At 40.9% G+C, this 17,914-nt stretch overlaps 1 protein-coding gene and 1 long non-coding RNA gene across 2 annotated transcripts; both read right to left on the reverse strand.

Moving 5' to 3' along the window:
* Window positions 1–303: 303 nt before the first annotated feature.
* Window positions 304–1,035, reverse strand: LOC136225631 (histone H2A.Z-specific chaperone CHZ1; the record flags this gene model as incomplete). The annotated part of the gene is given in 1 exon segment (XM_066013752.1): window positions 304–1,035. A coding segment is annotated over 1 exon segment (477 nt), but the record flags the coding sequence as incomplete, so codon positions are not given.
* A 14,490-nt stretch (window positions 1,036–15,525) lies between these two features.
* LOC136226237 (uncharacterized) lies at window positions 15,526–17,569 on the reverse strand. The gene is made up of 2 exons (XR_010687652.1): window positions 17,122–17,569; window positions 15,526–16,184 (listed from the first exon to the last, which is right to left on the reverse strand). It is a non-coding gene; the product is annotated as an uncharacterized lncRNA (long non-coding RNA).
* Window positions 17,570–17,914: the final 345 nt, after the last annotated feature.

Below are 17,914 nucleotides of genomic sequence, written 5' to 3' on the forward strand. Positions count from 1 at the left end.
GTGTTAAAAAAGCTGAGGTGGTAGTCAAAGTCAAAAAGGTAATTTTGTATATTCATTTATTTTATGTTATAATTTATTAATATTTTTAAAATTCACCCACTAACCAACTGACACCTCACTACTCCTCTCTCTCTCCTGTACATCTTCATCGTCTTCACTACTCCTCTCTCTCTCTCCTGTACATCTTCATCGTCTTCTCCGTTCCAACACTCCCTGTGGCGGTGACTCCATTTCCAAATCTCTCCACTTCAACACCACCACCACATCCTCCTCCGCCGCCACCCCCGACCACCACCACCACTTTTCCTAGATTCTCCATTTATTTACCTTTAGTCTACCATTTCTTAAGAGCTTTTCCAGACCAAACTTTTAAGAAAAGGAATCCGGTAAGACGTCCACCGACGTCCGCCATGAAAGGCTTGCCGTCAATAGAAGCTCATCTTGCGCAGCCTGAAGCAATTTCTCCATTTCATTTTACAAAATTTGATTCCTCAAAATTAAATGTTGTAGCAGAAGAAAGAAACAACAAAAAAATTAGACTCCCTTGTATGATTTTCCCTATTTGTGGCGCTGATCTGCTTTGTATTCCTCGTCGTCGTCGTTTTCACCATCTGTTTCCGTTGAATAATCAACGTCTTCTTCATCGGACGGTGGAGAAGGATCGAGACGAGCAGCATCTTTCGCCCACAGAATGATCTTCTCAACCTCATCTTCTTCTTCATCTTCTCCATCATTATTGCTATGAAGTTGCGGAGCAGCAGATGAGGAACCTTTGAGAGCAGCGAATCGAGCTAATAGATCATCGTCGTTCGATTTCGTCGTCTACGGCGGAGGATTCGGCGGTTGATTTTTTTTAGTATGTGTTTGATTCGGCGGAGTAGATGAAGAAGAAGACGAAGAAGATTTGAGAGCCTGAAAGCGACGATCGAGATCGGGAAGGAGGTAATCGGGGGAGACACGGGACATGTGAGAATCAACTGAAAGCTTTAATAGAAGCTCATCTTGCGCGGCCTTTGTGCTGAGAGACTTTCGCCATTAACGACCTTCTACTTCTATACAAAAATGTTGAAAAAACAGTTTTAATTTAATGGAGATAGGAAGAATTATCCAATTAGAAGAGTTAAATCGGAAAGAGTGATTATTTTCTCCATTTTTTCCCCATAAAAATGGAGATCGGAGGAGAGCCGGTTGAGGTTAATTACTTGATTCATTTTTGCAGGAGCAAGGTTGAAGAGGAATGCGAAGAAGACGATGGATATGAGAGAGGTGAGAGAAAGATGAGAGATGAGTTGTGGATTGGGATTGGGTAAATTTTAAAATCTTAAAAATATAATAAAATAGAAAATTGAAAATAAATGAAAAGACAAAAATGTTCCTATCTATTACTTTTTTACTTTGACGGCCACCTCATCATTTTTAACACTGTTAGACGGAAATGCCTATGTTTGCTAACGGAATGAAGTACATGGTACCACTTTGCAAACTTTTAAACCACATGGGTGCAGTTCGAAAATGGGCCAAACCACAAGGTTTATTTTTGTACTTTTCCCTATATCTAATATATTAAGGATAATAATAATAACCTTATTGGATAATAATAGGAGTATTATAATCTAATTAAAACTCATAACTTATTTATCTCTTAATTAATTCAATTCATAATCCTAATCTAATTAGAATTAATAAAATCAAATTAATTATTCATGTATTTTACTACATGAATTTCGACCCCCCCTTGGTCCATGGGCCTTATTGGGCTCAATTGGCCTTCCATCAATTAATTAACATCTATCTCTCTTTTAGGTTCCAAGTCTTATGTGTGACCCATTAGGTTCTTATTGCTTCTAGCCGTATGCAACGTTATTAAATAATTTTCAAAGAATTATATTTAATCTTTGCATAACGGAATGATGTACAGAGTATGTGATTAGCAAGTCCGTAATCATTCCCCCAGAGCCATAAGAAGACGTGTTGATTCTGTCGTTAACCTTTCCGTATTAGTTACAGTATAATTCGATCCTTTACCAACTACATCCTTGAACTGAATCTTATGACTATGGATGATGTCAAGTCACATATAGCGAGACGTTCGTTTTACTTGTACAGGCTGAGTCAACTCAAATAGATAGGTTAAGTGAAATCTGTATTTCAAGTCTTAAGCTATCACCTTGCAAGGATTTAGAGTTGAGTCTTCCACAAGCGATCTTTGGATCTATCTCCCATTTATCGGGAGTGATAAATGCTCAATCCAATATATAACGATCCCGCAATCACTTCTTGTGATACCCAACATCTACTATTCACACCTCAGAGTCATCTCTGTTAAGGATCGTGTTACACCAGAGTCAAAGCGTCACATTCCGTAATCCAGAATACCAATTAATATTCCTTTGAGTCTGAGGATTAGTTATACCTATTAATACCAATGAGATGAACAGGTGACAAGGATGAATCTACCCATCCTGTTATCTCAAATCGGATCCCCAATCCTAATGAACTACTTTTCATCGGATCCATGTAACTGTCCAGATATCTGTATATATGAAGCTTGTGAGATCAGCTTTCTTTCGGGCAGAAGACATTGTTACATGCAAGTCTCAACAGTGATATGTCAATCCTGGGCATATCACTTGACTTGGGGTGGTTTTAAGTTTATTAGTTTATTATAAAGTTTTGTCTCACTTCATGCTTGTATGAACACTTTATAATCACTTTAAACAAACTTACGGATTTCCTTTTATTAGACTTTATTTAGTGCTTAAAAGGGATTGCCTTTATATAGTTATAAAACATATATCTCATTAAAACAAATGATATAAAGAACAATTCATTTATATTAAGTTTGTATCCTAGAACAATTGTCTATAGGACACTAAACCCCAACAAGGACAAGCACCAGGATTCTTCCTCTAGAAACCGGCGGAGGGGCTCTAAGAACAAATCGGCATTTGTGTCATCCTTTACACCACTCAATGCCTCTAAAAGCGAAGTGCTAATGTGGATTGAGAACAGCCAGCACAAGCAGAGCATTTCATACCCCGAACCAAAAGGGGGGGAGTACACCAACACCGGGAAAAATCCCAAAAATTATTGCAAATACCACAGGAAAAATGGCCATGAGACAGACACATACTGGGAGTTAGCCAGAGAGATAGAAAGGCTTATCGAGAGAGGAAAGTTGGACCGGTTCGTCCAAAATGATGGCAAGAAGGGAGATGGTGATAGATCCAGAGATGATCAGAAGAAGAAGGCAAAAGGGACCATCAATGTCATAGCAGGCGGACCTGGGTACCAACCTATGTTGAAAAAGGCAAAAACCACTGCTCTAGATAGGGCATCACTTAATCGCCCTTTTGCAGATGTCGGCCCGGAGATCTCTCCTCATGCGGATGCCCTGGTCGTTACTATGATGGTGGAAGGCTGGGAAATGAAAAGGGTGATGATCGATACCGGGAGTTCGTGCAATGTCATCACAAGAGGAGCATTTGCCAAGCTTATGATCGACCCAATCCAAGTGGAAACCACCATAGTGGACATCCTGGGAGTAACAGGGCACACCATCCAAACAAAGCGCCAGGTAACATTAGACTGTGAGTTAGCAGATGAAGATCAAATCTGGAAAGGCGATCTGGAATTCTCTATTCTGGATGGCCAGTTAGCTTACAATATCATCCTTGGGCGACCCTTTATCTCCGAGGCAGCAGCTCTTATCTCCATACGCCACTTAACTCTTTACATCCCCACGGCCAAAGGAGGTGTAATGATCAGAGGAAGCCAAAAAGTGGCGCAGGAGACGTATTCAGAATCATTAATGATTCACCCCCAGTCTAAGGATGAGGACGAGGAAGAGCTTGTCACAATGGCCTTAGGTGAAACAGAGATGTACCTCATGGCGGATGAAAAGCAGGTACGGATGGCTAAAGGGCTAAAGGGAGAAATTAAGGAAGCTATCACCAAGGTTCTCCATGAGTCAGAAGATGTCTTTGCGTGGAAAGATGAGATTCTCCACGGGATTAGTACAGATGTGATCACTCACAAACTCAACATCGACAAGGACGCGGTACCGGTAGCGCAAAAATGGAGAAACCATGGCCCTAAAAGGCAGAAGGTGATAGAAGAAGAGATCGCCAAGCTTAAACGGGCGGACGCCATCGAAGAGGTACTTTATACACAGTGGCTGGTGAATGTGGTTCTAGTCAAAAAAGCAGGCGGATCATACCGCATGTGTATTGACTTCACAGATCTCAATAAAGCTTGTCCCAAAGACAACTATCCCCTACCATGTATTGACATCCTAGTAGATGGGACCGCAGGACACGCTATGTACTCTTTCACAGACGTGAAGTCGAGTTATCACCAGATCCCAATGGAGCCTTCAGATAGAATCAAAACTTCATTCGTGACTCACCAAGCCACCTATTGCTTCAAAGTCATGCCCTTTGGACTCAAGAACGCGGGTGCAACCTATCAGCGGATGATGAACAAAATATTCGAGGAAAGCAAAGGTGATAACTTTTCTGTTTATGTGGATGATATGATCATTAAAAGTACCACTGTAGAAAAGCATGCAAATGATACAAGGGAGGTACTGGGCGTACTCCGACATCACAATATTAAATTGAACCCGGAGAAATGTACCTTTGGGGCAACGTATGGGAAATTCTTGGGATTCATGATTAGTCAGAAGGGAGTGAGCCCAAACCCTGATAAAAGCGCCACAGAATATTAGGGACGTGCAACGTCTCAATGGGCGTATCGTGGCCTTGGGCAAGTTCATCTCATGTTCAGCTCGACGATGCCAACCCTTTTATGAAGTAATCAAGAGGCAAAAGGCGTTTGAATGGAGCCAAGATTGCGAGAAAGCCTTCCAGGGGATCAAACGGTTTCTCACGGAACCACCCCTTATAAGTCGCCCTTTGAAAGGTGAGAATCTCTATATGTATGTTTCAGTTACAGATAAGGCCATTTGCACGGTCATGATAAGGGAAGAAGAGGGCCAGCAATATCCTATCTATTACGTAAGCAAAGTATTAAAAGATGCTGAAACCCGATATTCCAAGCTAGATAAAATGGCACTGGCCGTCGTCACCACCTCCATATGCCTCAGGCCTACTTTCAAGCTCATACAGTCATAGTTTGTACAAGTATACCAATGAGGAAAGTTTTGCAAAAGCCAGAAACTTCAGGAAGGTTGATGGAATGGGCAATCCGCCTAGGCGAGTTCGATGTTCGTTATGAAAGCCGATCATCCCTGAAAAGCCAAGTCTTGGCAGACTTTGTGAATGAATTCACCGAAGAGGGAGTATATCTTCCCAAGGCTAAAGTCGAGGAATGGACAATGTACACCGATGGGGCTTCTTCGGCAGCAGGCGCAGGTATAGGTATCGTGATCAAAGGTCCACAATATATAAAGCTACACTATGCCGCAAAATTAGATTTCCTCGCAACCAACAACGCAGCTGAATATGAGGCCTTGATATTGGGACTACGCCTGCTAAAGGAGATCACTCCCGAGCGGATCGTGATCTATAGCGATTCCAAACTGATGGTCAACCAGGTGATCAAAAATTTCGAGGTCAAAGATGACATTCTTGCCAAATATGTTGAAGAAGTTAAGAAACTGCTAAATCACCTCGAAGCCAAAGACACCAAATGGGAATTAATCCATGTGCCCTAAGGATCCAACACAGAGGCTGATCACCTAGCCAAAATGGCTTCAAGCCAAGAGCATTGGGCGGATCTGCAATGCCCGTTTGAGGTTAAAACAGCCCCGGCATTCGCCTCGGAGATGGTATCCTTACTCATGCCTGTGGAGAACGATTGGCGATCGCCAATCCGCCAGTATCTAACAGATGGAACATTGCCTTTGGACAAGGAAGAAGCTCGGCGGATCGTGAGAAAGGCGGCCTATTTCTCCGTGATAAATGATTGCCTATACAGGAAGTCTATTAGCCACGCCTGGCTGAAGTGCATCGTGCCGGAAGAAGGACAACAGATCCTCAAAGAGTTGCATGAAGGCGCGTGTGGGGCTCATGAGGCATCTGCCTCCATTGTAAAGAAATTCAGGTTAGCAGGATTTTATTGGCCTACCGCAGAACTTGATGCTCAAAAGTTTGTGGAGTCTTGCCATAATTGTCAGATTCATGCAAATGAATCACACACTGCTAAACACCTTCAAAGGCCCATCATCGAAGGTCGACCCTTTGCGGTCTGGGGTATTGACATAGTTGGACCATTTCCTCCTACGAGGAGACAGAGGAAGTATGTTGTAGTGGTTGTGAATCATTTCACCAAATGGGTAGAGGCTGAGGCTGTCTCCTCTATCAATGCTGAACGAATGGTGGAGTTCGTTAAAGATAACATCGTAGGAAGGTATGGAGTTCCTCATTCAATTATCACTGACAATGGGACGCAATTCAACTGTGCAGAGTTCAAAACTTTCTGTGAAGAATTGGGCATTCTGAACAGATTCGCCTCAGCGTGGGGCGCTCGTTCGGCGGCGCGCGCCCTCGTGGGCCCTTGAGCGCACGTGCCTGGCAGCGTGGGGCGCGCGTTCGGCAGCCGCGACGTGCGAGCGTCTGGCTGCGCGGAACGCGCGCTCGGCGGCCACGGAGTGCATGCGTCCGACGGCGCGGGGCACGCCCCGAGGGTCGTCGGGCGGGCGCCCAACCACGTCGGGCGAACGCCCGACGAGGATTGGGCACGGGCGCCCAATCTCGCGTTGGGCGCTCGCCCAACGCCATTGGGCGATCGCCCAACATTGTTGGGCGGCCGCCCAACAATGTTGGGCGGTAGCCCAACACTAGGTTGGGCGGCCGCCCAACCACAATGGGCGACGCCCAAATTTTTTTGGGCGTCGCCCATTGTTCCGGGATCCGCTTCCCTATATAAGGGCACGGATCCCAAGGCTTTTGGAGGGGGGAGGCCTTTAAGAGGAAAAACTTTCTTACTCTAAACATTTTTAGAGAGAGAGAGAGTGGATTTTTTTTGAGAAAAATATATTTTTTCTCAAAAATTCTAAATTTCCTAAGTTCAATTTTTACTAAATTTTGATTAAAATCGGGAGCTCGCGGTTCGTGGAATCAATCGGTTTCGACTGTCAGATACCGAATCAAATGTATTATCCGAGGACTAGACTCTTTATTTTATTTAATTTATTTCTCTCCTTCTATTTATTTTTTTTTATTCTATAGTTTTTATTCCTTTAGTCATTTATTTATTTTGTCACGTTTTATTTAGTTAGCGTATTTATTTAATTTTCGTTTCGTGTTAAATAAAATTCGGTTTTGTTTTAAAATAAAAAAACCTTGTTTTGGATATCCCAATACGAACCGTGATCCGATAAAAAGGTAGTTCGGGTATCGAAAATGTTGTAATTATAAGTTTTTTAATTTAAAAGAGGTTTCCAAATAACGTTTTAAAATGAAAACATCGTTTTAGGAACTTCCGTTTTCGACTATGATCCATCTTTGGTAGTTCGGAAGTCCAAAACGATTGAATTAGATTTAATTTAAAGCTTTTGAATAAATCTGGAAAATATTGGAGTGCTGCTGTAATTTGTCAATTCTGTCACTAAATGCTGTTTACCGACAGATTTTCCGACGGTAAATCTGCCAAAATGTAAAAAATGTCATTTCGGTCCCTTTTTCTTAACTTTTAGACTTTTAATCCTTAGTATATATATATAATTATGTAATACATGTTTTTCAAATTATTTTAGAATTTTAGTATATATATATTTATTTTAGAATATTTGCATATTGTTTTGTATTCCATTTTTCAATATAAGTATAAGTATATATATATATATATATATTATTTTTGTATTAATTTGAGTTATGTTTTAAATATTGGTTATTTAGTATCTTGGGAAATAATTAATATATATTAGCATATGGTATTTTTGGGTGGTTAAAGCTATATTAGTTATGTATATATATAGTTTTGGGAATATTTGGGTTATTTTAATGATTATTGAATTAAATCATTTTTAGATAAGTATTACTTTCTTAGTTATAGGATTACTTATTATTTTCACATTTCAAAGTATAAGATATATTGCTCTTATTATCTTCATATACATATAATGATTTTTGGTTAAATCTTATTTTCTTACCTTTTCTTTTTGGATTTAAATGTATACATATATATATATATGGTCTAAAACCATTTTCTTTATTCTTTGGGCCCATTCATGGGTCCATGTTCCAAAAGGACTTTAGTTGAGTGTGAATATTAGTTTAAATAAGTTTATTGTTGTAAGTATAACAATTAGAGAGTCCATTAAGTAAGTGGGGAAAATAAATCACCAAAAAGAGAGTTTTTTTAATTAAATTATTTAAGCTAATGAGCTTTCTTAGATCTCTAATAGAGTCATTTTTGTTGATATTTCAAATCGTCTTCAAAACACCACGTTTTAAAACCTTAGTCCGTTCCAACGACGGATTAAACGAACATTGTAATCAAAATCGTTTTCTTTGTTAATAATGGAGATTTTGAATCGCTTTCTTAATGAATTTGTACAAAATGAAATTGACTTGTATGTCTAACCACGTTTTCTTATTAAAAGGCTTTTACTTTGACGTTTTCAATTACTCGAGTCGTTCCAACGGCGATTCGGGTAAGCTTCATCAAACGGGGTTTTAAAACGCACCTAAATCGTTCCAACGGCGATTAAGGTGCGAACCATGTAAATAAACTCGTTTTGGGGAAATAAGTTAGCGTAGAATAAACACACAACATAACATTTGGATACGGTTGTAAATAAATCACTTCTTTTTCCCTCCCCTCTCTGTGTATGTATAAACATAAATGGGTGATTCTTTACTGATATGACTTTTCAATAATATATGCTCAAAATGGTTTCTAAAAAGAGAAAGAAAAGGGTTTCAAATGAATTTTAAACTTAAAGAAGTATACGATTAGTCCGTTATTGCCTAACATGCTGAGTAGGAGGCCGGTGGTTCATAACCGGGCGATGTCGGGGTGCCTAGTAGCCTTTCTCCGGAAAGGAGCTAGCCTTCTCGGCTCGTACCTAAGTTTCCCGAACCCACACCGGTCTCCCGCAAGGGATCGGTGTTCATTTTCCCATTCGTGGGTGGCGACTCTTCCATATCTCCGAGCTCCGGTCCTGCCGAGCAGCTTGATTCCACGATTGGTTGCTTTCGGCGCCAATCACCGCTTACGTCGCCATGAGGTTGTCCACCCCCCGGTCCGCCCGGGAGATTAGGCCGCGACACCTCGTCTAACAACGCCAGTTGGACATACGCCATGATCCATTCGCCATAAAAGAAAGCTTGCTCCCCTGCCATGAATTCAGCGTCTGCTAAGGCATCCTCATGCTCCTTAGCATCTGCTTCGATCTTTTCCTTCAGCTTCTGGATCTCGGCCTCTTTGAGGGCCATGGTGGATGCGGCATTCGCGTTAGCATCATCAACTTCTTTCTCCAACTTTTTTATAGTGGCCTTATCTGCCACACCTTGAAGGAGCTCCGCCTCCATGCACGCAAACGAGTATACATCTGTCAATGCAAACAGTCCATTCAAACGAAAGAACAATAGTAAACCTTTCTCCAAAGGAGATTACTCATTCATCTAAAAAATAGCAAAAGGACAGAGGGAACTAACCGTTAAAAGCTCTGTTTTTCCCATTTGGACATGGGCTGACCCTGGGATCTGGTTCTGGTTCCTTTGCACCTCGCCCAACTGACCAAGAGCCTCGTCCAGGTCATTGATGACAGACTCATTCTCCAAAGATCCCTTGATACCATGTTTGGCGGACCAGTAACCGCCCAGGTCAGGCTTCGCCATCTGCACAAAGATGGGAAGGTCAGAACTTAGATTCAAAATACAGCGAAAGGAAAAGGTAAAAACAGCTTACTTGTTCCTTTTCCACCAAGGTCATTGCGGATTTCATGGCATCCGCCATAAACTTTTGTCTGCCGGAAGCTGTAGGCTTCCTCTTCTTCAGAGGCGGGTCGACCATTGTATCAGCAGGACGTTTCCCTGCACTCTTTTGGGGATCCGCTACCTGCCCTTTCTTTCGAGCCTCATCCTCCTTCAGTTTCTTGCGCATCTCTACAAGAGCGTGATTGGCCTTAGATAAACCCCTGACAAAGAGAACAATAAAGTAATCAAGGTTCAAAGAAAAAACAAAGTTACTTTGATCAAATTGTGCAAACTTTGAGTAAATGAACTTGTCCCCTTCTTGGAGAATCAAAGGAATGTCATTCATCATGAAGTCCAAGGCGTCAGCGTATGTCCAAGCATCCGCCTTGACATTCTTCATGAGTTCCACCACTACCTCATCGCTATCTGTCAATATGTGCATGTCTCCCGCCATATGCAGAGGTTTAGCATTCCAGACCGATGGAAAGCCTAAAGACTCGCCCTCTTTTATCTTTACATAGAAGAATTTTTCGTCCCAAAGATGGACGTTGGGCATCTTACCGCTAAACGGCGAATATACTCCAAACTTTGCAAAAGTGAGGAAAGACTCGGACTTTCGCTTTGACGGTTTATGAAACGATCGAAAGACACGAGGGGTGCACACTACCCCTAAGTTTGAAGCTAAGTAACAATCTAAAGCCAGATCTAACCAGCCATTTGGATGTAATTGACTGGCAGTGATGTCAAAGTAAGCTAGAATGTCCGCCATCATCTTAGGGAGAGGAAGTCGGAATCCTCTTTCTACATGACTACAATATACGGACAGATATCCGCTTGGCGGACAGGCGGGTCGTTGATGAGGGGCCGCCAATTGAGTCTCATAGTCCTTTATCCACGGAAAGCGATCCGCCAGATCCGCTAGATCATGCGAGATGGAGTAGACTCCGCACGAGGCACCTTTTTCCTAGACGGGGCAGAAGAAGAAGCCACCATCCCGGAAAATCGCCTAAAATCTATTGCCGGAGCAGTACCAGTAGCGGGGACGGAAAAGTTTTGAATTCTACGTGAGCGAGTTTGACCACTATTACACGCCTAGTTACGCAACTCAGCTAAATTAGAGCTAACTGTATCTTCGGAGGAATAAGAATTTTCCGATAAAGAAGTAGTCTAGCTAACTACGATTTCAGAGGAAGAGGTCAAATTAAAAAGTTCAAAGGTCGATTCGGAGGATGAAGAAGAGCTCCTAAACATTCAGAAAAAATAGAATGAAAAAGATGAACTTACATGAAGGTAAAAGCTTGGAGGACTCTAAAACTCCGGGGAAAAACTCTGGGCAAAGAAAGCGCAAAGAAAAATGGAGAAGAAGAACAAATGAGGAAGAAAGAGAAAGAGAAGAAGGAAGAAGGCGTTTTCTCTTTTCTCAAGCGACGCGCCCACAACACGTGTCACCCATCGATTGGCATCGAACAGAGTGACCATTAATGCAGGTAATCATGACGGCGCGCGAAGAAGCTCAAAAGCCCTAAAGGACTTTAAAGTAACTTTAGGGGAGCTTCTGATAACATTATGATATTATCCCAAGGATCAAAAGGGATATTCGCCTAGAACACCACGTGTTGATCACCTAATACCGGAGTATCACGGCGTATTGAGCAAAGGGATCCGACAGGCGGATTACCAACACCTCACCACAAGAGATCCGCGGGCGAACCTATGAGGCGAATCGCCATAACCGCCCAATCCGCTATTGAAACAGCTGAGCCGATCCCGCAATAAAGACCATTAATAAGCAATCAATTTCCTAACGGACATGCTTAAAGGAAACCAGTAACCGTCATTAATGGAGCATTAATGGAGACTTTCTAGTTACTAAAGGTTACAACTTCATGACTATATATAACTAGTATCTCGAGCTATCAAGGTACACATTCACTTACCCTTTGTCAATTCAGTTTGCTCTCTTGTTCTTCTATACTGACTTTGGCATCAGAGCTTCCCCCCGTCGAACCCAACAACACCACCACAGAGACGGAAACCTATCGGAAATTCTCCACTAGTCATCATTAATAATAAAATTTGTAAGAGCTGCTTGTAATGACGATTCATACTTTTTATATCAATTACACAAATTTTGTAAAGAAACATTAAGTAACATATTTGTAATTCTGATGAGAGGAGCTGAAATGATAAATGGGACAGAACCTGAGTGACACATCGTGTCACTTTCCGTGCACACCGTGTCACTGTAGCTCGGTGTGGGGAACTTGTGCAAAATAAAGGGGAAATGACAGGGGAGATCAGAAGTAAAGCCACACGTCGTGCGGCTTAAGTGGCTCAGCGTGTGGGTCATTGGTGTTGCCGTCTTCTCCACGTCTTCTCCAAGTTGATTTAGGCTTTGATTGGATGAGAGGTTTTGAAAGGTAATTAAAGGGAGGGTAAGGAAGGGTTAGTGGAAACCCTTGTTTGGATGATTAAAAAATATGAGGGTAAGGGTTTTGAAGGGTTAATGAAGGGTTTTAAAGGGTTGAAAATCAATAAGTTTTTAATAGATTTTCAACCCACCAAATCGGTGGGTTTGGAAGGGTTTTGATGAACCTTTCCCTTTCTCCCAAATAAGGGTAAGGGTAATACACTCTCTCCCCCTCCTTCCCCTTCCCTACCATTCCCTACCCTCCTTTTAATTACTCTTCAAAACCACTCATCCAATCAAAGCCTTAGAGGAGACAAGAGCTGACATCACTTTATTTACTGTTTTGCCACCACACTATTTATTGTTCTACCATTGGTTCTATTTCCCTTATTACCATTTACACCACTTACCTCATTTTACCCATATTCTCTTATACTTAATTTGTTAATCTAGTGGGGGTATTTTAGTATCTTTACCTAACCTAAAGGGAGCTATATAATCCTCTTATTTTGTAATGAAACACAACTTTTTATGAATATGAATTTCTAGCCTCTTATCAAATATTTGGTATTAACTCCTTCAGGCTTGAGAAGAAAGTTCTTTGTGGATTTAAGATTAAAATCGGTCGTTCCGACCGGTACAACTGCAACTGGTTAGGTCTCCAGTCTGGTTGATGCTGGTTCTTAATATGTTCAACAAATCGGACTGAACCGCTTGAACCAGTCGGGTCAACCGTAAACCTGTCCGGTTGAGCGATTTGGTCTGTTTAGCCATTCACACATGTTTAACTTTAAAAAAAATATGTTGAAGATGGTATTCAAACTTGGGCCATTAGGGATCACTAGATACATCTTACCACTAAACTAGCTTTCAACTTATGATTAAAAACAGCACTATATACTTATATATTATACTGATACTTATATACATTATATGCAACTTCGACAGTCGTCTCTTCATTCAAGAGGACACTTTGAGGGACTTCTAGCTACACATCCAAATGGCACAGTGGACCCCACGTGTTTTAGCAAAGCCAACAAACAACCCGAATGGCGACGGCAATGTCTGACGAGATTCAAGCTCTACTTGACAATGACACCTGGCAACTTGTTCCAAGACCACATGATCAACATGTCATCACCTCTAGGTGGCTCTTTCGCACAAAGAAGAAGTCAGATGGAACCATTGATCGATAAGCTCGTCTAGTAGCACGAGGATTCACTCAGAAAGCTGTTATTGACTATAAATAGACATTTAGTCCCGTGATCAAAGCTACGACCATTCATTCTGTCTTTGCCATTGCAGCAGCAAATAACTGGTTCATCAATCAACTTGACGTCTCTAATGCGTTTCTCCATGGAAACTTATCTGAGACAATCTATATGGAACAACCACAGGGGTTCCGAGACAGTGACAGACCGGATCATGTATGTCTTCTCAAAAAGAGTCTCTATGGGTTAAAGCAAGCACCGCGAGAATGGTTCACACGGTTTTGAACATTCCTACTCTCACTTGGATACAAGATGTCACAGGCTGACAACTCTCTTTTCTTCAGACGCACCGAAACTGAAAAGACCTACATTTTGTGCTATGTTGACGACATCCTCATCACAGGTAACAATCCTGCACACATCCCTAACACAATTGCAGCCATTGAACAGGAATTTTCCATTCGTAACCTTAGTAAGGCAGAATACTTTCTGGGAATCGGGATAAGATATTAGAAAGATGGCATTCACCTATGTCAGGCCAAGTATGTGGCTGACATGCTAGACAGAGTAAAGACGATTGACTCTAAACCTATATTAACTCCTATGGCTACCACACCAATAATTTCCAAAGATCTTGGCATCAGCTTGTCCTCCGGAGATGAATACAGAAGCATTGTGGGAGCACTTCAATATTTAACATTCACTCGTCCTGACATTGCATTTGCGGTTAACAAACTATGTCAGTTTCTGCACTGTCCAACTGATGAACATTGGAAAGGAGTTAAGAGGGTACTACATTACATTCAAGGCACATCTGATTTTGGGACAGTCATGTCCATCAAACCACTAGATCACATTCATTGTTACTCAGATAGCGATTGGGGAGAGTGATAGAAGATCTACGGGTGCTTTTTGTGTCTATCTTGGATCCAGCATTGTATCATGGCAGACTCGCAAACAAACAATAGTCGGGTCCTCCACCGAGAGTGAATACAAGGCAGTGGCCAATGCCAGGGTAGAGCTTCTATGTTTCAAATCACTTCTCTCAGACCTTGGCCTCCCTCTACCCACTTCGGTTCCATTATGGTGTGATAATGTTGGGGCAATCTATCTTACTTCAAATCCAGTATTCCATGCTCGTACGAAGCACATAAAGCTTGATTATCATTTTGTTCGTGAACAAGTACAAAATGAATTTCTCAGCGTCCGATTCATTCCAACTGATTATCAAGTTGCAGATATCCTTACCAAGCCGCTAGCTCCTGCTCGCTTCACGATGCTCCGCTCCCGACTCTTTGTTCGTGCCTGTAGATACCCATTTTTGTCCGGGCCAATTTTTAAGTTTTAAATAAATATCACTCAAAATTTGAACAATTCATGAATTATTCAGAATAGATGGTGTTATCTCGAAGTTAATTTATTAAGAGCAAATTGGGCTATTGAGGCTAATTGGCCACACTTTGTTATAAACCGGTAAAAATATCGAATTAGTTTCAAAATGTGACTTAATAGAATTAAAGCACAATTTAACCTATTATAAATTTTGTTCGAGATATTCTTTGCATTTTGAATAAAATTGAATCTGTTTAAATTTGAGTTGTGAGTCGGGTGTTTAAGTTCAAGTGTCAAGCAATCGAATTGAGTCATCAGTCTACGTCATTTCAGCATAGCTCGTGAAATTGTGATATCATTTCGGGAACGGTAAAATTGAATTTTATGTGTTTATCTTGAGCTCGTGCGTATTAACATTGTTGTCCCTAAATTTTCAAGGATAAAATACAGTCAATTAATCTCGTGTTGAACATATCAGTAAAATATCCGTTGCGTCATAGTCCAAAATATCTCTTTATTAAATAGATAGGTGATTGATTGTCATAATCTTTTTTTTTTAGATTAATCGGGCTCAAATTATTTTGTTGTAAAATTTCACGATCACAGGTTGTTATGCTTGTTAGTTATCCAACTTGTCACGTGCTGATTAGTCTAATTGCATTAAATAAAAATGGAGGTAATAATATACTAAAAAAAAAAACAATCGAGCTTTTATTAATAAAAATAATAATATACAAGTACAATTAAATTTTGATACAAATGTTCAATTTCTAATTACATCGTTTGCAGGAAACAAAAAAAAATAAAAATAAAGCGGGATAAATGTAGCGGACCCATAGGCCCGCCTCATAATGTGGGGGGATTCTGTACCCCACTTTGAATACTGAGGCAACCTGGCGCCCCCAAAAGGCAGGGTCAAAGCCCACATTCGATCCAGGAGCGCCTATTCGCTTTTAGGATGTCTTCCCCCGAGGCAACCAAAATTCATCCGAGGCAACCGAATATCCGAGGCAACCAAAATTCATCCGAGGCAACCAAACATCCGAGACAACAAAAATTAATCCGAGGCAACCAAAATTCATCCGAGGCAACCGAATATCCGAGGTAACCAAAATTAATCCGAGGCAACCAGAATATCCGAGGCAACCAAATTCATACGGGACAGTCCAGAATCATCGAATTTAACCCGCGGCTACCAAATTAAACCGCGGTAAATCAAACAAAAATAGAACCGGAGCAGCAACAGTCAAATAGGGACCCGGAATTCAAATAGGCGATTCAATTCGGAACTAATTCCGTCAATTCGCAACAAACTCACCAACTCGGATCAAATACAGCGTCCGTCTGCAAAAATCACAATTATAGGGACCAAATGGCATTTTTGCCCAGAAAATCAATAACTTAACACAGCAGGGATGATATCATTCAAACGCATCCAGAAACTTCAAAATACAGAGAAAATGGGCAAGAAGATGGACGAAACAGACCTCAGGGGTACAGTAGGGATTAGGAAAAAATGATGAAACTCAATTATTCACAGTCAATTTCTTACTATAAATATAAGCTTCTGTTACTGTAAAAGGGGGAGAGGAAACAAAAAGAACATTGTAAAAAAGGTGAAGGATTTCTATCACTGTAATAGATAGGAAAAGCTTCACTGTAATAGAGAGTAACAGAGTAAGAACAAGTCCTTCACAAACATTGTAATAAGCATTCCATCAATCAAAGAGCAAAGGTAATATATCTCCAAATCAGTTCATACATACATAGATAATCACTATTCTATCCCTGTTCTTTTTCTTTAATTTCATTTCATCATATAAATCAACCAAATAGGGTAACCGGAACTCGCACCCATTCCCGAGCACACCAAACGGAGAACCGAAACACCCTCCGGAGCCGATAACGGCTCCGGTTGCGTTTTCGGATTCCGTTTGAAAGGTGCGGAAAATCACCCCTACACAAAAACCAAAAACTAGATGGGTAAAATAGAGACTAGAACAGGGGTGGAAACCATGAAATCAAACCAACAGAGCCAAGCATCCAATGAACATAGCAATGATCATCCCAAACCCCGTAAACATAGCTAAGGACGCCAAACGAACAGAGAAACACCCACCATAGGTATTTCAAACCAAGCAAACTCAGTAAAATGCCCATCTCCATTCAAGCCAACACAGCAAAAAAAAACTTCAAACCAAGATAACAGAATAGGACCGCAACGAATCCAATAAGAAGCGAGATCGGAAGGGAGAGAGACAGATAGGGATAGGACACAAACCTCATAGTTTATCCTTGCATGTGCAACCCAATTGAGTAGAACCTCTCCCCCTCAGAAGTTGGAACCCGTCATCGGAGGCAAAGGCGATCACCGCCTCGGAATGGCTCGAGAGGACCCGAGAGGTCTATATCCAGTAGGAAATTACAGGAGGTAAATAGGAGAGCCTAGAGGAGAGTGAATGAGAGCTAAATCGGGGAGGAAGGAACTTAGAAGCCGTAGAATCGTGTTGAGGGAAGAACGCCGATCACAATATGAGAAGAGGAAGAAGAAGGGGTGCGGTTGTGGCTGCTGAGGTTTGTGAGTCTAAATCCCTAAAATCCAAATATAAAGATCTGTAATTTCAAATTTGACCCTAAACCTTGTCAATTGATCAAAATGAACCCCAATTGTCTAAGTTGTTTTCAACCAAATCCTTAAATCCAAATCAAACAAGCTAAAACGAGCCCAATTCCGCCCCTCTAAAGTCTGAGTTAAAATTTTCGGCCCATTTCCTTTTGTTTTCATACAAATTAATACTATAAATTATAATTTGTCTAGATAAATGGTTCAAATTAGTTTGAATATAATTATTAAGATCAGTTCGTTTTTTTTATTGGCTAAGTTTTAATATTCTAGTAGTTTAAAACTAGTTAGTTTGATAAGCTCAATCCATTTATTTTAATGCATGCTCATCATCTGGTGGTAATTAAATTAGTATAAAATTTCTTTTTTTAGTTTCTGTATATCCAAAATTTTATGATGTATGTTTATGTATACAATTTATTTCATTATAGGATCTAGTCTCTTGTATATA

Source organism: Euphorbia lathyris, chromosome 1 (genome assembly GCF_963576675.1).
Source record: "Euphorbia lathyris chromosome 1, ddEupLath1.1, whole genome shotgun sequence".
In the NCBI taxonomy this organism is placed as follows: Eukaryota; Viridiplantae; Streptophyta; class Magnoliopsida; order Malpighiales; family Euphorbiaceae; genus Euphorbia; species Euphorbia lathyris.